Here is a 24704-nt window from a genome sequence, read left to right as displayed (position 1 = left end):
AATAATATTTTATTTTAATTGCTTAATTATTTCTTGTATTTCATACAATTAGTAATTACTAATTTGCAATTATTCAATAAATTGTACTGTGTATGATAAGAATAAAGATCAAAATTGGGAAAATCATTTGGTATTAGGTAGTTAAAATTATATAATATTATAAACTATGGGTGATATGTATATAAATTATTAGATACATAATGTCTGGTCTAATCCAAAGGGAAATGTTATATACCTTTTACTACAAAAAAATATGCATATAATTTTAAACTTTATTATAACTTTTTTTTATTAATCAATCTTCTTCGTATCAACAGATCTAACCAACAGCAGTTTCAACAATCTACTACACTGCAGGCCGATGACTCCAATACTACTATAAATATCACTCCAAACCCAGAGTCTGATGTATCTACAGCCACTACTACTAAAGTAATAACTACTCATAACTCTACTTCTATATCTAGTAATACCAATGTTAATGAATCTCCTAATAATTGTACTACTGCTACTAATACTTCTAGTACAAACACTGTATTAGATGAACCTCCATCATCATCTAATATTATTAAAGATGAATCATAAAGTGAATAATTATACATTTTTGAGTACTATTAAAGGATATCACCACTGGTAAATTTCAATATAATTAAAACCTTTGCAATATTTTAACATACATTGTTTAGTTGGAACATGAATACCAGTGATGATAATATTTTAATTTACTCAAAATTACTCATATGACCAAAATGTTTTCAATATAATAGAAATATTTTCAATATTTAATGTTCATTAATTAATTTAAACATTTATACCTTTTATCAATGGTGTAATAAATAGAGCTGAGATCACGATGCACTGTGCTAACATGTTTGTTTTGGTAAAACTATCATTTATTTGCTGTTGAATGTCTTTTTATTTATTTGGTAATAATGTGAACCTAGAGTTAATGAATTGAATTCGGTTTTAAATTATTTAATAGAATGTTATCTTAGTTTTTAGAATTGTTGGTGTTTATGGGCATTTTTAATTTTAATAGAATTTCAATAGTCATGACACACTTTCTATAATAGCACTTCTTAAACCTTTTTTTTTCACGAAGCCCTTGAGATGCTGAAAAAAAATTCACAAAGCCTCAAAAACTTGAAATACTAATTTCACAACTCATAAAAAATTATGGATCAACAAATTACTAATAAAGAAACTTAATACAATTGAAATTTAACTTGTAACAATTTAACAAATAATAATATCTGTACTTAATTCAGATGTGCCAGCGGAATCCCTAGATTAGTTTCACGGAGTCCTAGAGCTCCGTGGAGCACATTTTGAGAACTACTGTTCAGTATTCTATAAATTCAAATTTTAAAAATTAAATTATTTATTTATTAAAATATTGTATGGATTTAGACCCAATTACTTACATGAATATATTTAATACATAGCATTTAATAATATTTTTACATCTTAAAAATAGTTTGTTTAATAAAATAAAAACAAAATATAAATATGATTTGTTATTTTATAAATAAATAGCAAATTAATATATAAGAAATATTGTACTGGGTCAGCTAGTAATGTATATTTTTATGTACAATCCCTGTTACGTTTTTAATACTTTATTATTTACCTATCTATTTCTTTTTTCTTAATTATGGTTTTAATGCATTATTTGACATTTTATGGCATTAATACATTATCATATAACGTATTGTTTGTTTTTTTAGTGCATCGTATTTCTAGTTCTATTATAATAATTAAATGTGTTCAAAATTATTAAAATAATCCAAAAACTATTGATAGGTACATTTTAATCTACCTCGACATATTTGTATACTAATGTACAACAATAATTAATAATATATCTACATTGAAGGATTTCAACACCATTGGTATATTTCTATTTAATAACAATTTTGCAATATTTTACATTAATTAATTGAAATATAGATACAAATAGATCTTTTTAATGTGCTCAAAATTACTCATATGATTAAAATGTTTTTTATATATTTCTATATGCCTTTAATTGTTCACACCATACATACTTAATACATTTCAAATAACTATCACAATTGGTATATTTTAATACAATAAAAACCTTTGTTGTATTTAACATTTATTAGTTAATAATTGTTTAATTAATAAAAATATTGATACCAATATTGATAAAATTTGAATGTGCTCAAGTTGTTTATGTGACCATAATGCTTTCGATGCATTACAGTATATTTAAAACTTTAATTCTAAATAATCAAAACTATAATATGAACAATTAAAACCAAACACTTTGAAGATTATTTTCACCATTGGTACATATTATGTCAACATAATAAAAACCTTTGCGATATTTAACATCCATACATTAATTATAATACCAATGGTGATATAACTTCAAAGTGCTCAAAATTGTTCATGCGACCAAAATACTATGACGACCTTTCAATCTACCTCACCATGTTTACACCATCAATTGCATTTTATATTAATTTAAAAAGTATCACTGATGGTAATGACTTGATTGAGCTTGAAATTGTCAATACAACCAACATGCTATTGATGTAATTGAATCTACTTACAATCATCAATATACATTTCACAAAGAAATCACTATTGGTACATTCCAGTCTACTAAAAAACCTTTGCGATATTTAACATTCATTATTTAATTGGATTCTGGATACTAATAGTGATGGCATTTGAATGTTTTGAAAATAATTCACTTTGAAAACAATAATAATGTATTATTATTAATTTGTATTATATGTCTAAAATCTAAGGTAACGATCGAATTTTGTTTGTTATAAATAACCCCCACAATCGGGCTGGGGTTTAGTAATAATAGTTAATCTTAATTTTATTTTTAAGGTAATATAGTAGTGTACACAAAAAAAAATTAAAAAAAATTAAAAATGTATATATTTTGCGTTTATTATTTATATCATAATAGTAACATCCTATCCTAAAAATGTCTTACAGATTACGAACAGTATTTATTTAACATGTATCCACATATTGTATGATAATCAATGGTAATTACATTGGTCAATAAATTTCAACACTTATTGCCGACTACGCTTCTTCGACGTCGTCGAAAAGGATTCCACAACCATGTATTTTTTTTATTAGTACTCTCGGTTCCTTCACTGCCACCGTTAACGTTCTGTCGTCGTTGACGACGTTGTTTCGAATTGGACTGTAGCAACATGGGTGGTAGAGGTGGAGGACCTGAATGCATAGTTGAAGTTAAGGCTGCCATATTTGTATTTCTCCGTTTATAGATCTATATGAGATAACACAGACAAATAAATATAGGTAAATGTACCCGATAACCGTAATAATTAAAAATTATTTAAATATAAAATGACTAGATTTTTTTATTTATAAAATTGATGAAAGCACAATTCACGAAATTAACAACTTAACGTATTACATAGTATATTTTATTTAACTTGAGTTATAAATGATGTGTGAAAATATCAATAATTACCGAGTTTTTGTGAAATATGTTTGACAATTAACAATAAGTGTTTTGGGTACAAAATATCCTCTATAAGTACCTATTGGATTTCAAATTTTATCAATGCTATGAGACACAGGAAAAGGACAGGTATTATTGACAGGTAATTATGATATAACAAACTAAAAAAACTGAAATATTTCTGTTCGAAGAAATGATTTTTTTCAGATCCAAAGTCTCCTTACCCCCAACGATACCTATTATAACTAATGGTTAAAGTTATGAATAACATAATAAAACTTTGTGTCTTACATGGCTGAAATCATTATACTATGTTTCCCTAATTAAAAAAAAATATTCAAACATACATTCAGATAAGTTCATTATTAATTGTGTAGCTGAATGAAATATTAAAAAAAATTATCGAAAAAATGTTGTACAAATTATACAAATAAGAGCTATAAACATTAAACGCTAATAAACAAAATATGCATAATATATAGTATAATAATAATAATAATAATAATAAATTAGGAAAAAAGAAGTAAAAAAATATTTTAAATATTTTTAAGCTGCTATTAGCACAATTTACGAGAAAAAATATATAAATTGATTATTTGAATGTTTAAATATCTGGAAAAGAGCTTAACTATTTTTTAAATGAAGTATATACCTATCATGTCTAGAAAATGGTTGATAATATAAATATTTATTAAATATTTCAAACATCAATCCACTTGAATCGCTAACAAATTGGAAAACTAATGTTATGTAAGTATAGAACTATGTTTTTTTTTTTTAAATTTTTTCTGGTTGTAATGAAAAAACTGGTCATTTTTTATTTTTTCCAAAGCTCTAGCAAGATCTAAATTTCTGTGCCACAAACCAGGTTCAAAAATAATCTCTTTGTACCACTTCAAAAAGTTAACATTATAGTTATTGTAGACACAAATAAAAGGAAAAAAACATAAATCCATAATTTTGAAACTAATAATAATTGCCTAATACATTAATTATCTCACTTACAATACAATAAAGTATCAAAGCCGATTAACGCGTTATTTTTCAGACTATAAGACTCTAGCATTGTTGACTAAACGATTATCAACCATTTAATGACGAATTTTAGTCTTTATTCTTTATATATGGTAGAAATAAAAAAATGACCATATATTATAATTAGAATTCAATTCGTAATACGACGCTGCGTTTTAAACGAATTTTCTGAATAAAAATAAAATAAAATTATTATTGAAATTCTTCGGTGTACAAAAATTAATAAAATCGTAATTTATCATTTATTAAATTTGCGCTTATGCACATAATAAACGTATAATGTGTAGATGTAGGTACCTACTACCTAGAGTCCTAGACTACTTACTTTGTTTGGATCCATGGTCGGGTAGCTGTCAGACACCGTCGCGGCGGTGATCGGCGTGACGACTTTCAACTGGACGACGACTGCTCCGTCGCCGGAACTAGGCCTCAGACGCCGTTGATGATGATGAACAATAAGCTCGGCTACCCTGCGACACGTTTCCCATCTGACGTCCATTGCCCTACCGCTGCCGTCACCAGAACACAGCTTTAATGCCACCACTATGTCACCGCGTCTTAGGCCGACGTGCTGTATCGAGAACACAACAATAATAAACGAAATAATATCAATAACATGTAAAGTATGATCATTTAGACTTGTATAATTGATTAAAAGATAAAGAAAAAAAGTACTAGTACAGTAGTGTCTTGTTATTCTGACTCACGTGAAACCACTGAGACCATATTATAGTAGGTACCTATATTCGGTCCTGCGGCCAGATTATAGACAAAATTATACATTTAAACAGAAATCGGATAAAAATTTTATTTTCATTACACTTTTTATTGAATATAACATGTAGATGTAATATTTATATCACCCACAATAATTTATAATTTTTGTTGAAATTCCAACAACATTATTTTTAAAATGATAAATGATAGGTATAGACTAAAAAATACAATTATAATCGTGTGTGTAGAGAAAATATGCCGAATTACGGAGGGTGCTGAACTGATATAGTACCAGAATATCAAGACCACTATAATAGGTAGTATATGTATATTCAATATTGTAAATAATGCTTATATTTTATTTTTGTATTAATGGACGCTACTTGTACAGTTGTACATTCATCGGTTGTATCCGTTGTACAAGTAACGTCATAACAAATTTACGCTCAGCAATTCATGACCTGTTTTAAAACCTAATAGTAAAAGTTAAAAAAACATTATCTATGTTCTGGTATAAGTTTTTAAGATAATTCGTTTATTTTTAGCGATTTTTTCGTAAAATAAAATAATGCAATTTAAAAATTTTCATAACTCGTTTAAAAACTGAATTATTGTAAAAAACCTATATACGAAACTATAGATAATGTTCTTAGCCATCATTAACTTTCATATAATGCTCATAATGGATAAATTCACTCTTATAATATTAAAGCTAATCATTAGTAATCAAGCCAAAAGCGAACTGATTGAACTGCTGAACGTAAATTTTCTATGTTACACACTTACAAGACAAATACATATGCGGGTGTGGCGTTCTAGTAAAAAATTATTATAGTATAACAAAATGGTGTTAGATTACTATAGCAAATTCTATACTATATATTATTATTGTTGATAGATTAAAATATGATTTGTCATGACGAAAAATAACAATTTCGACGAACTTACCGATGAATACCTACTATAATAAATATCCTTATTAAATGTTTGAGAAAATTTATAAGTAGGTATTGTAGGTGCGTTAATTACCGGAATTGACGATAATACTTACGTTATTATTTTGATAAATTACTTTTATGTAGGTACTATACTATTACTATATTGTTAGATGTTTAGCGCGAAAAACATAGACAAAAACGTGCCACGCAAATCATGTAAAAGTTGAAAACGTAAGAATTTATGTAATAATATTATATATAGGTATTTAAATATGCTTTGGCGTAAGACGTCTAGTGAAAACAATAATAGATATATATAATAGTTACTTAATGGTGGAAACAAAATAAACGTAAGTTGAGTAAAAAATGTATTAAAAAAACGAATGCACTGTCAACATGTTATTGCTTAAGGAGCGTTTAGGCTCTAGGTACGCGTTGCTTTTCTGTGTGTCGGGACAAAGCCGCTTGTACACATAATAATAATTATATTATTATGTTTAAGACTGCACTTAACACACTAATAATATTTGTGTTACATGCCTTTCGGCTATCGTATGCGCTCTTCAATTTTACGCGTAACTATACCTATTATATAATAACGGCCGTACGTGCAGTGGCGGTTCCTAGCGTATAGACACTGGGCGGGATGGGCACATGTCCATACCAAAATTTCTGCAAGTGTCCCTTGTTTAAAAAATGTAATTTTTATACAAAAATAAGACGTTTTATCATTTGATAAATAATTATAATGATAATTTGCAATTATCTATATACCAACACTGTTTTCCAAGCATAGGCTGAAAAAACCACTGAAGGAGACACTCCAAAATCTAAGATTTTAAGCTACACACTACGTAAGAATTCGAATACGTACTTGTGCCTGAGAACTGGATCGGACGTGTCCTACGGTAGCCGGCGGGACCGCGGCCGCCGTGCCACCGCCGTGGCTGCGCAACTCGAACCCGAACCACCGGTCGACGAGCTGAATCGGATCTGCGGATTTGCCGTCGTCGCAATCGTCTTCGTCGCCGCCGCAAGGGGAACGGTGACGGCCTCCACCGCGGGCCACTTTCACCCAGCGGGGCCGCGAACACTGGTGCCGCGCCGAAAACACGGCCACGGGCCCTAGCCCGGCGAACAGATCGGCTCTGCGTTCCTCGCGGTCCGCGATCTCGTGCTTCTGTCGGTGTCGGTCTTCGCCGCCGTCCACGTCGTCGGCGTAATCGTCCCCGTCGCCGGTGTCCGTGAAGTCGGGCGCAATCGACATCAACCGAAATCTGGTCCGCGCTGATGCGCATCATTATTTTAAAAACAAAAATCACAGTTATAGGAACTTCGCTTCAAAAAAGGTGTTTTTAGTATAATTAAATCGGAAAGTTTTGAAACGGCAGATAATTATTGGTTGTGAGTTCCTTATTTTTCAGTGTCTTTAAATTATCTTTAAAAACACAAAATAGGTACCTCCACATAAAAATATTTCTGACAAAATTTACAACAAATAACTATATTTAATTATATTTTTGTAGCTTAAATAGATGAAATGTTAAATCCGTCCACGCGTTGTAATATTATATTTGATGTTGCGCGCATTTGTAAATATAATATATTGTTATTATTTGTACCTACATAATCCAAAAAATCTGCGACTAGAACATTCTAAATATAGGTATATTATTATTAAGTATTATTATTTTTAATACAAGCATGGACGCTAACACTAGCTTTATTGATAATTTGAAGTTAAGGGTGTAAAAGAATACAGCTGATTCTATATTGGCACTTACGTCTGATTAGCACACCTCGATCGATGTCCAGACCTGGAATGCCAGCGATACCGGCCGCGGTAAACTCTTCTTGATCGCCCGAACAAAAATCGGCTACCGCGGCAGCATCGATACCGTCGTCGTCCGAACAACAGTCTCGGCAATCCCAACATTGGCTGCCACTCTTCTCGGCACGGCCAACTCTTCGATCGTTGTCACCTTCGCCGCCTTCACCTTCGGCCGTACCGTACTCGTCGTCGCCGACTTGGTCGCGGCGTTGCAATAGCAACAACCGTACGGTCCGCTGCCGTTCTCGGTCCAACACGCCGGCCAGTAAACCTCCTCCGCCGCCGCTGCCCGAAGTGTTTCCTTCAGATTTAGCGCGGAGTTGCCGGCACAATCGCTGTGCTCGGTCAGCTCGGTCGTGGGCCGCTGCAGCCGCCTCCAGCAAAAGCATACCTGTAACACGGTTATGACTTATGAATTTAAGGTTATATACGAATTCGTCTGCGACCAACTAAGTCGTTTTTTTTTTTTTTTGTATAAGTAATTACTGATAAATTTGAAAATCGACTAAAACTTTGCTGTAACCATTTTATTTTAAGAAAACTGTCAGTTTAGCAGACTTAAATTTATTAACCAAAACTGATGGTACCTACATGATTTAAAAACAATATTGTGTACCAGGTACACTATGTAACTATAATATATATAAATATTATTTTTTTTCACCATATGAAAGAAAAAAAAATATGATTTCTTATGTATCTTCACATACAAAGTTTTTTGCTGTCATCGTAAAAATGTAAAACATTATAACCACTATCTAAAAACTATCTATGAACGAATAAGCTAGCTGCTGGATACAATTTGAGGCTATATATATACAGAGAGAAAATTTTTAGGAATCATATATTTATCCTTCCACATGCGCCTTCCTATAGTCATACCGGCGGGTTAACTCTTTACACATCAGAACATCACACATTAAAATAAAATTCGGGGTTGAACACTTACCGAGTTGTTTGCGACGCCGCCGTTGACGCACTACCACTGAGGTCGTCTCGTTATTGTCGTCGTCGTCGTCGTCGTCGTCATCAACAATTCCAAGACCCGCGGCCGCCGCAGCAGCCGTTAGCTCCGTCAACAGTTGGCTGGCATCCGAGTCGACGGTGCTACGACGACGGGAACTTCCCACGTGATGCTGCTCATCCGGCTGTCCGTCTGCACTGCATCCGCGATACGGAAGCAGAGCGCAAGCGGCGAACCGGTACGCAAGAGCCGCGTAGTGCCGGTCCTTGATCCTGCACACGGCCACCCAGACGTCCGGAAGCATAGATCCGGCTGTGGCCGTGCCGCCCTGCTCGCCGCCGTTTTCCTTGCCTCGATTTCCGGCTCTTTCGTTGGGCGGGCGGCAGCAGCTGTTGTACACCACGTCCCCGTACATTCGCGACACCTTCGCAACGAAAACATAATATTATTCTATATGGCATAATGGACGTAGGTAGGTAATATTTTCAGAGGGGGATGTGGTCTAGATATACATTAAGTTTGATTCACAATATTTATTTTAAAATTGTTTTATCTCTAATTTCGGGGGGTGTCTGAACACCAAAACCCCCCTTACCTACGTCCATACAGTAAATGGTAATGGCACACAGTCGCACGTAGGTACAAAAAGTAGTGACTGACGTTACTGTTTATAAGTATTATGTTATATAACCATTAACCACATATTATGTAAAGGTACCTATTACCTAGTCGGTATAGTTACTCGATTAGTATTTAGTTGTAACTGATTGCAAAATAGGCGATTTGATAATTTTTAACTGGTTAGTACTTATAGTGGTTATAACTTATAATACAAGTTACAGTTACAGTAACTTATAGTTACAATTAAATTTATAATAGATATAGTAAATAGTTGCTGGATTATTTATGTGTTTTTCTTCGAGAAAAAAATGACAAGGCTAAATATTTGTAATAAAAAACAAACTTTCTTAAATTAATATTTATTAATATAAAGTGTACTTGAAGTATTTGAATTTTTGACAATCATAACAAAAATGATATTGATTATTGATATCATCCAATTATTTTCTATTCGTGTGTAACTTTAGAATTTTGATACAAGTATTTTATGTTGAAAAAAATTTAATTTACTTTAAAATGACGTTAAATAACTGATTTTCACTGCAAACCCTAATATTAGTTATATATATAGTATAGTGTAAATGTGTAATACTTTGAACAAATAATAATACTTTTAACATTGTACTAGATTTATTATATAAATATAGGATTCTAATAAATGTATTGTTATTGTCTGGTTTCAATACTCGATTAATGACAATTAAAAATCTGATCATGTTATTATATGTATTACGAAAGTATAATAATATAATTAATAAACACAGTACGTCATACTTTCGCTGTTTATGTGGTTTTATACTAAAGCTGTAACAATACTTATATAATATACTATCATTGAGACATTATATGACACAATATTTTATGACTTGCATTGTCGTCATTATCAAATCGGTCATTATCATTATAAAATGTACCTATCATGACGTACGTATAAGAGGTTACTCACGTGTGCCGCTTCACGAGCCAGCTCTGTCCACGTCGGTGTATTTGCGGTTACTTCGATATTACCACCACCAATAGTTGTATCTCTGTCACCACGTCCTCGACGGTTACCACTGCCAAGTCCTTCAGCACTAGCTTCGGCTTCTCTTGCTTCATAGCCTTTATAACGTCGACGGCGACACCGCTGCCGAACGGATGTCAAAAACCGCCATTGTAATTTTTCAAACGCGCATTCGTGAGCCTGAGCCTGTATATACGTGACAGCGATGAACAAGTAAATAAAAACGTGTTGAAATCATTTCATTTAATATCCATTAGACCAAAAGTCGTATGAAAATACAAATATTGATGTATTTTGTATTTCTTTTTAAAAATATCAAAATAATTCGTGTAGTCAAATCACAATAACGTGTTTTTGTCTTTTTGATATTGCTACACAACAAATCAACTCATCTCAGAATGTGTAATTGGTATTTTAAACGTGAATAAATCAAAAGAAGTTCGAATTAAACCAGGCGCACGCAGTCGTGGATCCTCAAGAGTGGCTATATAACGCTTAACCCCCCTCCACCGCCGACCGCCCCAACTTAACCATTATTTGGAAAGTTAATATGGGCTGCAGTCGGTTGTGTTTTAAGAAAATTAATATTTAGGCAATATAACACGATGACATTAAAGTGACTAGCAAGTGTGTGCAATGTAAACGAACATTAGTGTATGTGATTCTAATCTGTAATCGTTTTCGGACATCGTAAACAATAAACAAAATATGCGGGTCATAAATATTATTGTAAATATTTTACCATTTTACTATTATTTACTATACGAAGTATAAACCTGTATAGATATAGACTATACAGTATACATTTTTTATAATTACCCAATCAATTCATAATTTACAATTGTTCATGACATAAGTAGTAGCATTCACTGTTTACTGTATTTTTTTATATTTAATTCATTTAAATAGCTCATTCAAACATCAAACACGAATATTAGAATACATGTGTATGAATAAAGAGCTAATATAAAATATAAAATATTTATATAATATTTATATTTATTTATAAAATATTACATAATATTTATATAATTTGAATAATACATACTTATAGTAAAGTTCATGCGTTTGAAAACCTTTAATTTAAAATACAGCCCACTATCATATTATTAACCTCCAGCGATTGTGTGTGACCGGTCTACTCGGCCTCATATTATTATTATTTATTATAATAATTAATTAATAATTCAATAATTAATAGAAAAAGAGTAATGATTTATTACTCTTTTTCTATTAAATATCAATATTTTTGGAACAAACACGAACGGTATACGACTTTTGGCCTCTTTGCCATCATCGACACAACAACAAAATAATATGACATATGTGACGATTTTGTAATATAAATATGTATAAAATAAACGAACACCACTGACCATCATGAGTGCGTAAAGGACGCCGGTGGCGCGAAGATCGGCAGCACGAGCGGGCGCGTTGGCGAACGTGTCGCCGATGTGCCGGTACGCGCCGGCCGCTCGCAGGAAGCACTGCGCGGCGGCCGCGGCTCCGTCCACGACTTCCGGTCCGGTCGACGTCGTCGAAGAGCCCGTCCGCTTTCCCGAGCCAATGCTCATGTTGTTGTAGTCGTCGTCGTCACCGTCGTCTGCGTCGTCCCTGCAACGACGGTCGTACTTAGCGCCCATTTGCGTGTGCACCGCTGCCACATTGAACAGTACGCAAGCTTGTTCGAACCGGACGGTGCGTTGGCCGCACGACGGCACCGGACCACCGAACGAATCGTACCTATAGACGAACGCATAAATGGGATTAGTCAGTTTGCAGGTTTTTTAAAATATCAAGATTTTTATACTAATCACTCGTGGTTTATAATTTTTTTTTTACCAATATATACCGGGTCTTATCGAGTTATATAGGCATTTTAGACTTCACCACAATGTCACATTATAAGCTATCATCGAGATTTTTTTATGCCTGCTTCGGTAATATACACGCGCGCGTGTAAATTATTTAATTATAATATAGATTTGTACAAAGAATATGATTCATCAAGTATGCTTTTCAAAATAACCGAGGGAAAAAATAAAGAAAATCAGACTATTGTTGGAATTAATTACATAGTATAATATGGAGTCATATAGTGTCATATGGACACTTCACAAAATGTTTATATACCTATTATATATAAGGATAAACTCTGACTAACTGAGGTATCGACTCAGCCTAGGATATAATTTCCAGTGGTTGGTGAAAAAAGTGATTTATGTTTTAATGGCCTAAATACAGTATACACCAAAATTTAAGTTCTTTTATAATTATTGTATAAACCAAACGTATGGAAAATCTTGTATTAAATTTTCAACTCTTAGCTACTTATACAAATTTTTTATGAATTATGCCTCTAAAATAATTTGCAAATATTCATGATTTTGACGAATTTTTGTCAATATTTGAACTCCAAATGATGATAATAAAAAATTGAGCCTAATTATTCTTATAATATTATTCATAAGACTAACTTATGAGGAACTTTGAATGAAATTGTCAAGTTATGTTGGGCAGCCAAATCGACATTTCAAAAAAAACACTTCAAAAAATCAAAAATTTCAGTTGTCTATAAATAACTCAAGAAAATCCAAAACATTTTGTAAATTTAACTATATACTATAGATAACACTAATACAAACATTTGTAAAAAAAATACACATCATTGTAAAATCAATACATTCATCATTTCGTTCAGAATCTAATAAATATATACATAAATATTTTCATTATAAAATATTTATAAAGTTTAATATTTATAGATAAATACCTAGGTACCTAGGTAAATTGTCTGTAATTATACGTAAAAAAAATACTATAAATTATAAAAGAAAACGATGATTTTTGGAAAAATAATATGTAAACCAAAATTAAAACATTTTTTTTAGAAAATCTATTATTCGTCTAAATCAAAGAAAGCTTAAAGCAATAAATCTATCAATACTGTTTTTTCAAAATAATTTTATACACATCTATATTATATTATATACTCGTAATTACAATTATATTATTAATTAAACCCATACATTTATTAATATTGTATCTGTCATTACTCTATTTGTTTATTTTAAATTGTATCTATCGTAATTCATATTAGGCTGTCTACAGCATTTTTATACATTTTATTACCTATATTTTTTTAATTTTAACTAGGGAATAGGTATTATTATTATATCATAAAAACAGAGGCCCGTATGAATAGTGTGACATAATTATACAAACATATTGTAACAATAATAATTGTTTCTTTTGCTTATTATCGTAGTTTCAGAAAATCGTATTTTGGATAATGGGCGGATGGCAGTATGATAAAAGCCATAACGGATCCCACACAATATTGTTCATTTACTACTAACACATTGACAAAGCCAAATATGTTCATGTCATATAAATTGCATAAATTTTACTCCTTATAACATGGTACGCTGGAGACCTCTTAAATAATTTAAAAATCAAAATATCTGTAATATCTGTTATCTGTAAATCAGTAAATTTAGTATTTATACTGCAGAAGGAATACTATTAGAATATTATTATCTTGATTAATTACATCTTTAAACCTGGCATTTTGACATCTTTTTAAATAATATTTATATACATTTTTCTAAGCCTTTAAATTATAGAATTTTCAAAATTTTCAAAATATTTTAACTCTTTTTGATTTGCTTAGAGACATTTAAAATTTGAAATTTCGATTAGGTTTTTTTTCTATAATTGATGATTTTTATAATTGTTCAAGTTAAAATTTTGTCAAAATTCATTAAAATCTTGAAAACTTACAAACTATTTTATAATTTAAAATTTATAAAAATTTTAAAAAATAAATATAAGATTTTTTATTAGTTTTTGTATTTATAGCAAAAATAAAAAGTTTACTAGAAAGTTATACTTGACCGTTTTAAGCTCAAATTTTTAAAATTTTGCATTTTTGCGAAATAATTCATTATAATCAGGTATTTTTTTCAAACGATTTTCAATATTTTGTTGTAACTCAAAAACTACTAACTATAAATAATTCTAATTAAAAACATTAATGACTTTAATAAAAATATTTGAAAAAAGCATGTTAAGTCAATTGGTAAAATATAGGCTGATAACCGTCTCCACTCATAATTGTTTTTTGTTTACAATCAAATATTAATTAAATTAAAAGTGGCCCCTACTCGGCACCTAATGAACATCAGATCAGCAAACCTATGTGCCAACCTTTATTCCTTCGTGAATTTATTCAAACTCTAATTTTTAAAACTTCTAAATATCTATACCTATATATTAATACTGCATATACTTAAATGGTATAAACATTAACAAGCATTTTAAATATCTAAAATTTCAAAATTAACATTTGAAAATACTTATAATCAAACGAGTAATTAAATAAAAATAGAAGTGAACATACTTGATGAATCACCTGCAGTATTTATAATGATTCAGCTGGTGCTATATTAATCACTCAAGTTAAATAATATACCAATAAACACCGTTAACCGCAGAACTTCTTGAGTTTTCAAACAATTATTACAGTAATTTATTATACTTTTTAATCGGTAGTATTATATTAAATATTATTTTCCGCGAATTCTGTTCTTAATATTTTAATTATTTGAGTTAGGTCAACGTGATGAGCTATATTTTCATTTTTCATCAACGTTGTTATTGCGCAATACACCATAATGAATAGTGATTATACTTGCGCATAATATATTTTACTGAAAATCGCTACTACTGTAGTGATACAATGTGTGTACTTTCAACCAGTAGTGTAGACAGAAAGTTCACATAACACCAAAATCATACATTTAAGTCTTAAGAATATTATATTATAGCTACCTTATAATTTTAAGTATGTTCTTATAAATATTTTAAAGTCATAATCATGAATCATAATTGATACTTGGAGTAAGTTGATGGTCCATAGACTTTGTTAACTAACCGTTTATAGGTTTAGTCAACGATAAAATACATTAGCTACAACTTACAACTTGGCAATTAATACAAACGGAACAACTATTAAACAAATAATATGCTTAAGAGTTGCTGATTAGACTGTAAACACTATCTAAGTACTTATCACTTGAAAATTGCGAATGTTATCCAATGATAACGCTAATTATATGCATCTATAGTTGCTTTATAATATGTCTATATTGTCTGGACATGTTGTCAATTTATCATGATATCATAAATATTATATTTTAAAGATAGATTACCATTCGAAATAAATAGCTGGAGGTGGTGACGACAACAACGAGCCGACGACGGTCGAGTGCTGTAGCTGTTGCTGTTTAACGTGACGATAATTGGGGTCCTGCTGCTGCTGCCGATTATGTTGATGATGATTTCGCGGAGTTGTCGTCACCGGCGTCACCGTCGGAGCTGGTGGGAAAAATCTGCGGTCCACGTAGTACAACTGCCTGTAGTACCGTAGCAAAAGTCGAACGCCGTCCAAGTCTCTGCTAGGCGTCTGCGTGTCCTGTAAAACGATGACGATGGGTTCAACTTAATTGTTGAATTTCACGTGCATTGTGTTTGCTTATATTATACCCATACAAGTTTACCGCGGTGTATTATCATTTTACCAGCACGTAGTATAATTATTATACACTTGGCACAGGCACTTTGGGGCCTGTCCCCAAAAATGTCAGTCGACAATACGTTTTATTACTTGCGCAGGTAATTAATTAAATAATTATATTGACATTTTTTTTTTTTAAAGTTCTGCTGTATTTTTTTTAAATAAATGCACTTGAACCTAACCCTATGTCTACTACAATAGAGGTAAATATTTTGCAATATTCTAATAGCATGGTTATATATGTATGTATATGATTATCATTATTATCTGCTGCGAATGCTAATTTTTAAAGTAAATATTGGATTATTGTTTATAATATGTTTCACAAAATCACGATGGGTTTAAGTTTTATATTAATAGCTTATTATTTCTATAGTTAAAACTTAAACTTTCAAATAAATAAATTCTATAGAACAACTTATTCAAGTTCTATTATTTTTGTTAATATTTTAAAAACACACCCTTCCGCCCTCGCCTTACATAACGCGTATAGAATAGAATATATACGTACCACCCGGAGTTGCGTCAATTCGTCTATGGCTTCGCGTAACGACAACGATCGTCGGCGCACCGTACCTTCATCGCAATCGTCTCCATCGTCTCCTACACCACCTCGGACAGCGCTTATCTCTTCCGGTGTCGCTGATAAATCCACACCATAGTGCTGACTGATGAAACGCTATATAAACATATAAAACATAGTGTACAGTCGAAATTGAAGAAACCAAACAGACGCGTCGGTGTTTGAATACTTTTATTTTTATTATACATTTATTTTATTAGAATATATAAGTAGGATCTACCATTATTCTGATTCGAGCACTGTCTCACACACACATAGTACACTCAAATCGGATAGACAGTGAATCTGTGATAATATAATATTACCTCAAGCGGTGGACCAAAATCTATTGGCCTGGTGTCCTTTAACGGCACGGCAATCATGGGCATTAACCGTTGCCGTCGCAGTCGTCGTCGATTCGCCGTTGAACCGTCTGCACTGGTACCGTTCACGGCAGAATCACAACGGTGACTATCAAAATTATCTCCTTGGTCATCGTCTTCGTCATCGTCTCGGTACTGATACACGTCAACCGAACCGTTAAGCTCGGCCAGCTCGTCAGCCAGCAATCGGACGTTGGAATCTAAGAAACTCAGCTCCAATGCCACCGTCTGCCTAATGAGTTTTCTGCTTTTGCTCTTATTCCTGCGGCCGCCACCGCTACCAACGATGCCGCTGTTATCGCCACTACCGCCGTCTTTGGTGGTAGCCCTAAATCATTAATCATATTATTATGATAACAACCAAAGTATAAATAAGAGTTTATCATGAAATTTAATTTCTTTAAAAATATTTTAGAGCTGTAGTTGATTATACTATGTATTTATCCAGTGGTCAACCACTATAGTAAAGTTAACCGCCATTTTCGTTTTTAATACTTTACCTATAACGTTTGTATCGTATAGTTAAGTTCGATCTACTGAGATCATAATATGTTTACATAACTATCACTTTTTGCGGTTAACTTTAAGAACATTAACATTAAGTTATATGTGGTATAAATAACCAATATGGTTATAACAGTGAGAAAACGTCATTCGTCGCATATTATGGTATCATGTCACTAAACCATTGTGGTGTACAACTATATTGAGAAAACAAAGTTATCATATTATATATTTTATTATTTTATACAAACCGCAATAGATTCTCAGCACCCTCGCGTAACCGCAGCTCCCGGTCCATCTGCTTGTTCAGAGCAGACCTCGCTCGTTGCAACTTTGCCCGACAAGTGGCCGCCTTTGGGTCTGTGCCCTATACACGACAACAAATAAACATTAAGAAACACATATCACATCGAATTAGGTTAAACAGTGTACAATGCATTATGCAGCCGCTAGCTAACTGACTTGATAAATGTGGATTCAGACTATGTGATACGAACTTTCAAAACAAATACAAGTAGGTATATCTTAAACTTTTATTTATACTTAAAAGATCATTTACAGAATCTGTACAGGTTTGTATATACAGTTTATATTAAACATGTACATAATATATTATGCTATTATGGTGACGAGGTCTCTAAATATAACGAATAACTATAATGAAAATCATTTCTCGGTTCGCTTTCTACAGCTGCAAGACACGACCCGGGGAGATACCTCTCCGATGACTGTTGTATTCGTACATAATATAGTCCCGCGGGCAAGCTGTTACCATTCAGTGTTAATTCTTCTATAAAAAAATCTACATGAATGAAAGTACTTAATGTGTAGAGCAGTATCGTCTGAATGTGTATTCATTAGTATTATATTTGTTATGACGATTTTTGTCCGCAATCGTCTGTGTCGACAACTGAAAAAACGTAGGTATAGGTATAACACTGCCGGTATTATTCGTGTACTACATCCCGCAACAGGTAGGTGGTAATGTGGTATACCTACATAGTACATTAGTGAATTAGATACTTATATTATACTCATCGCCGCAGCCGCGTTCCGATACTATTGTGCTGGCGAACGGGTACATTGTAACGGGTTGACACGCGTTTTATATAGGTATATCGTACATCGATGCTGTACAAATTCATCGCCACTGCCGCTGACGGCATACATTATATTATTATAATAGTTCCTCAATGTGTACTATAATTGTGCGCATACTACCTACCTACCAACCTACATCACAATCTCTGCAATGTCATGTCCAATTTACAATGGGTATACTAATAAACAACAACTAATATACTGTTTATAATATTTCCTAGACTCTTATACCACCCAATGTGCCGTATTATACATAGGTACCTACTACAGATATACACTATAGGTACTGTACGTTCTGAATTTAATTTATTATTTTTATTATTATTATTATTATTATTATTATATTTATATAGGTACGTTAATATATTATTTTATGCGCGCTCGGACGACCGAGTTTGGCATTCACAGATTTTCTGGTATGTCTATGTACATTAATAATAGTATAACAGGTACAATAGTAATAATATAGTAATAGTAATATAGAAGTGGAAACAGCGATAAACAGCGGTATAATAATTTAGGACGGGACCGTTATACGCGCGCAGTTACACGGTCGACGGGAGGACATGCGAGGGGAAATCTTGTGCACGCACACACACACATAATATACCTAAGTACCCATAATAAGTATAATAACACTACAATATTATTGCACACACAAATTGATCAGGCGATCGCGGACTTACGACTTGGCCGCTGAATTTTACAATTTAAGAATGAACGGTACACGCACAGTGTATTATACAGATATATAGTAAAACGGCGGGCTTAAAACAACAATTATACACATAATATTATAATACTGGACTACTTGGAGCTCGCACAGGTACCCTGCACCGTTTTGAGTACCTCGGCGCATAATGCGTTAATTATTATCGATAAGTGATACAGTTTTATATTATTTTACGTAAACTGCAATAACAGCAGCTATATAGATGATACTGACCTTTGCGATGGCCCGGTTCTGGGCCCTCGTCACCGCTGTGGCGGCCATCGTCCGCAGCCAACCGTTATCCCGTATTATTTATCAGTATTCGTGCACTTTGCGACGACTTGGTTGATGAAGGTGCTGTGTCTCTCGACCCGCAGTTGAACATAACACTCGACGAGCGTACGATACGGCCCGAACCACGGCAGTCTGTGGACTATAAGCCGCGGCGAAAACGTCAAGACGACTGTGCGGTCGTTCGGTGACTTCGGTCGGCGGCGTGCGTGCGCGCGCGTCCGGCCGATCTCTCCTCTTCGCCGCCACCGCTGGTCGTCAACGAGGACGGGGGAAAGGATATTTTTTATTATTATTATTAAGAAACCGACGAGGACGCGTCGACCGATTGCGTAGTTTGAAATTACGGCGGCGGCGGCGGCTACGATCGGTGGGAGCGCGGAGATCCGGCACACCGACTGTTGCGCCGCCACATCCGCCGCGGTTAACATCACAACAGGTATCCAGGTAACAGTCATAGTGTGTGTGTATAGTGCCCGCGCGTATTAATATTTTTTTATATTTTTTTACCATCGTTGGGGCCGTCGTAATAGATGAAAACTCGTTATACATACCTACCTATACCTGCAGTATATAGAAGCAACACACCTGTGCTCGTTAACGATTTCTGGTTTTTTCCCCTGTACGATAGTCGTATTATGATAATTATTATTATATTATTATTATTATTATTATTATGTATATCTTCGGGCACCGGTTCACACACAGACACACATATTTTGTCCGGTATGTACCCCGCTCGCACGCGCCCGCCATGTCGACGAGACTCGACGACGACGACGACGACGTTGGCCTAAACGATTGTGCGGACGATCACCCGACGACCGGTCGGTGGCGCCGAGAAAACGAAAACACGACGAACCGATATTATACTGCTGCTGCTGAGCCCAACGACCTATGTACAAATTGTACAATACGTGTTATATACATCGCACACGTGATATAATAATATTACCTATATACTCTGTACAACGGTAACGAAAACTCGGTTACCGACTTGTGAGACTATATATAGGTATATATATATGATCGATTGACACTTATCGAGACCACCGAGCGCGCAATTGGCTGTCACGTTATGTAATATATAACTTCGTCGAAGAGGCTCGAGATCCATATTATTCATAGCCCCCATGGGTAAGGTATACTAACTAATCAGATCAGTGTACATACCGCATCTATATATGGATCTAGAACCGTAATGATTGGCAAATGACTGTTGCAATATTGTGTTTTGCTTATAGTATTATACTTATATAGAAGTTTGTCGTACTTGTATCTATGTTTCAGATATAGTTACTACATAATATTTCTTATTAATAGTTGATTTATTATAATATACCATATATTATATCAAAAGATAATAGGTATTATGTACGGTCTATAACCAGGAGAGGTTGATGACATTTAAATTTTATTTTTTTAATTCGTCTTACAACTAAACATGCTTATTGATAACCGACATTAACCCGAATAAATTATTTAGATGCGTTATACATATAGGATGACTAGATGTACCGTTTTATTCGAGATAGTTCCACACTTCAAAAATCTGTCCTAGTGCCCCGACAAGTTTTCGGGACATTATAATTCATTAATTATCCCACTTTTATACTGAAAAAAAAAAATTAAAACTACCAATACGTATAAGATGCCAAAGATACATAAACTTCTACCAGCTATTAAGTACATTAGTGTGTATTAGTAAAAATAGTATTTTAGATTCTGAGTGGTCAGCGAAGTGATGTTTATGTTTATGTACTCGATAAATAGTCGATAATTTTCTTCAATTTTTCACTTTCAGAGTGGTTTGGAAGAAAATTGAAGTTGGCAACCAACCTAAAGATGTTCCATTATTTTTCTAAATAATCGAGTAAAAAAAAAAAAGCGGTATTTTTACATTAAAATTTTTTAATAAGATTTATATTTTTATTTTGTTATATAACTCAAAAACGAATAACCGAAAAAATTGTGATTCTAACAAAATGCTCCATGTTATCACTTTTTATGTATGATATAAATTAAAAATATTTTGACTGATTTTCAATTTTTTTCAGTATTTTTTTTATAAAAAATATATATTAATGGGTAAAAATACTTGAAAACTTTAAACAGAATTCTTAAAAGTTATTCATTTCCCAAATTAAAGAATACTAAAAGTATATAGTTTCGATATTAATCATAAGCATAATTTAAAATGTTGACAATATTAATCAAAATGTTGAAAATTTTTCATACGTATAATAACTAGTTCTCCTGAAATGATTTTTTGTACTTTACTTTTTATACTTATACAGTAATACGACTAATACGACTAATACGTAAAAACGTCTATTATCTAATATTCTAACAGATGAATAATTTTGTACATACCTATAGCGGCTATAAGTTATGTTATAAGATGTTAGTGATGTAACTTAATGACTATTTTATAGCATTATAATATAATTATAAAAAATACATAGTATACTATATATTTATTATACGATTATATAGGACATTATAGGTAATTGTTAGATATGGCCTATTATATAGTTAGGTATACCTAGTTACAATTTTTATTACGTATAGATTGTACAAATATAGTAATAATTCATCGATGAAAATGTATAACAATATATATTAGCAGTACTCTCGCGTTTCACGTAAAAAATAAAATAACTGATAATATATTGATATCAAATAAGTAGAATTAAATATTATGTGATTAATATTGTTACTATGTATCTATGAATATTATGTTGATTGAAATAATATATTTATCTATATAATCGATGTTTTTATTATTATAGGTACCAAGCCCGGATTAAGGGGAGAGCTAGGGGGGACGTTCCCGGGGCCCACGTGTGTAAAGGGCCCATAGTCTTCTCGGCTTAAAATTACATTGAGTGATAATTTATACTTTTTATAGTACCTACAAGAATATTTTTATTTTTATTTTTTTCTTGTTTGAACTAACGGACGACGGGGGCCGTTAAAAAGCTAGAAAAAACTTTTACATAAAAATACTTCATTTTATTTGTAAATATATATGTTAATAAAAAATAATATGTTATGTTTGTATTCTCATTAATCGTTATCATTAGAGTAGTAGAGTACGGATTTTAAAGTAATAAACAACTAAATAAAAGCACTAAAAAAAGCAATAAATCTGTCTAAACTTTCCAAAAAAATCTTTAAAAAAGCATCAAAAATAAGTTTTTAAAAAAAATATTTTTCACAAAAAAAGTATGAAAACTATTTATTAGTTCATTAAATTATTTTTTTTTTTTAAAAAAAAGGGTATTATAACAAATGTATTTACAAGCCTGTTTCTAACCGATTTCTACTGTATATGAATATTTTAAATTAATCAATTTAATATTTTAATAAGAAGAAAACGACAACATACATTGGTTATTGATTATTCAGTAATATTAGAGATCAATAAATTCTTTTGATGCTAAATTCAATATTTTAATATAGTGTATGGAAAATTTTAGTACTTATAAATGTAGATACAAATTATAAATTATAAATAAAAAAATATAAAAATTAAAATTAACACTTCAAATAAGTTTATTTAGAACACATTTTGAAAAAATGTACCAAAAATGGTCAAAAATTCCCCAAAAAGCATAAATATACAAAAAAAAAGTAAAATAAAATGTCGTGCATGGAAGTATAATATAGTTTAAATCGAATTTGTAGCTAACATAGCTTAGTTTTAAAGCAATAGAAAATAAAGATAAATGCCTTCAAAATCCGTACTCTAGTTATCATATTTAAATAAAAATGTTTAAATTTGTTTTATTGTATACTTTTATAATTTTAAAGAATTGTTTTCATTGATGGGGGCCCACAACCTGCATGTATTGGGCCTGCAACGTGCTCTGATACTTATATTAAATATAATATATAAATTACTACATACTACACTACATCGTTCAATTGCTTGTGCGTGGCACGTTACAGGCCCCTGAAGGTCTTAGTCCGGACTTGATAAGTACCTACGTTATTATAATTTTGTAATTATTTATTAATATAATAATATATATATCAGTAATTATTTGGTACTGAATATTATTTTATTCTGTAGATTATAGAATATATAGATCAATAAAATTACTGTCTCTTTCAAAGTTTTAAAATCTTTTTCTTCTTTTCTCTTGAAATCAGTTAAATCATAAACGTACTTCACATTCTTTAGTACCTAGTTATATTGTTATAGTCTGGTTTGGTTACAATACATACAGTTTCTATGAGTGTCTGGTCAATGATAATCGGTAGAAATACCCATTGAAAAAATACACCATGGAGTTAATTAATATACACTATAATACTTGTGTCTTAAGATCGAGTAGTTAGTAACTATGTACGACTGTCACTTAGAATTATATGATTATTATTTATGTAAAATTATATAATAATAATTAAAAAAATCAGCCTTAAGGACGTGTACATTATATTAATTATTATTTATAATTATACAAATAATATTCCATTTCAATAACCAATGTAGTTGTTAAAAATAATAATTTCGGAAATAAACTAACGATAGGTACTTCATCACTTAGATAGCACACACGACGATTTACACGATATCGGCGTTTTTACTATCTTTTTCATTACCTACTTATGTTCATGTGGTCAACGATCGAATAATTTCGAAAAATTCCTATTTGATTTACGTCCTGAAATAGCTTAGGTATATAGTTATATAATATGCGATACATTTTCGTACGATAAAGTGTAATTGTGATAAAACGGATTACGATAAAGACTGTACACTCAGTTATGTTTATCGTCCGTCAGTCGGTTCTCAACTTTTACCGTTTTTGTATCTGCGAAATTTGATTCATGTACCTACAGGATCAACAATAATTTTGAACTTTTGAATGTCAAAAAAGGTAATTAAATTTAATATTGAGTCAATGAAACATTTTAATTATATTAATATAATATTGTACAATTTATTATTACCTATAGATGAATGAAGAGCTA

The 24704-nt window shown here is 31.8% G+C and overlaps 2 protein-coding genes across 3 annotated transcripts in view; one reads left to right on the top strand and one right to left on the bottom strand.

The window, feature by feature from the left end:
- LOC114126041 (uncharacterized) overlaps positions 1–2921 on the top strand; it is a 32482-nt gene extending 29561 nt beyond the window's left edge. For both annotated transcript variants that reach the window (XM_027989910.2, XM_027989909.2), the window contains one exon: positions 318–2921. In XM_027989910.2, the coding sequence (XP_027845711.2) occupies positions 318–585 (268 nt within the window). In that variant the 3' untranslated portion in view covers positions 586–2921. The remainder of the gene's footprint in view (positions 1–317) is intronic.
- Positions 2907–19964, bottom strand: LOC114126036 (uncharacterized). The gene is made up of 12 exons (XM_050205486.1): positions 19665–19964; positions 17869–17984; positions 17057–17441; positions 16680–16847; positions 15804–16066; positions 11967–12333; positions 10534–10776; positions 8952–9390; positions 7956–8393; positions 7046–7458; positions 4842–5087; positions 2907–3283 (listed from the first exon to the last, which is right to left on the bottom strand). Exons 1-12 carry the CDS (start codon positions 19710–19712, stop codon positions 3056–3058), a joined length of 3354 nt encoding a protein of 1117 aa, XP_050061443.1. The 5' UTR covers positions 19713–19964; the 3' UTR covers positions 2907–3055.
- Between the last annotated feature and the right edge of the window lie 4740 nt (positions 19965–24704).

Source organism: Aphis gossypii, chromosome X (genome assembly GCF_020184175.1).
Source record: "Aphis gossypii isolate Hap1 chromosome X, ASM2018417v2, whole genome shotgun sequence".
Taxonomy (NCBI): Eukaryota; Metazoa; Arthropoda; class Insecta; order Hemiptera; family Aphididae; genus Aphis; species Aphis gossypii.
The sequence above is the reverse complement of the archived record's forward strand: the minus strand, read 5'-3'. Positions and strand labels throughout refer to the sequence as shown.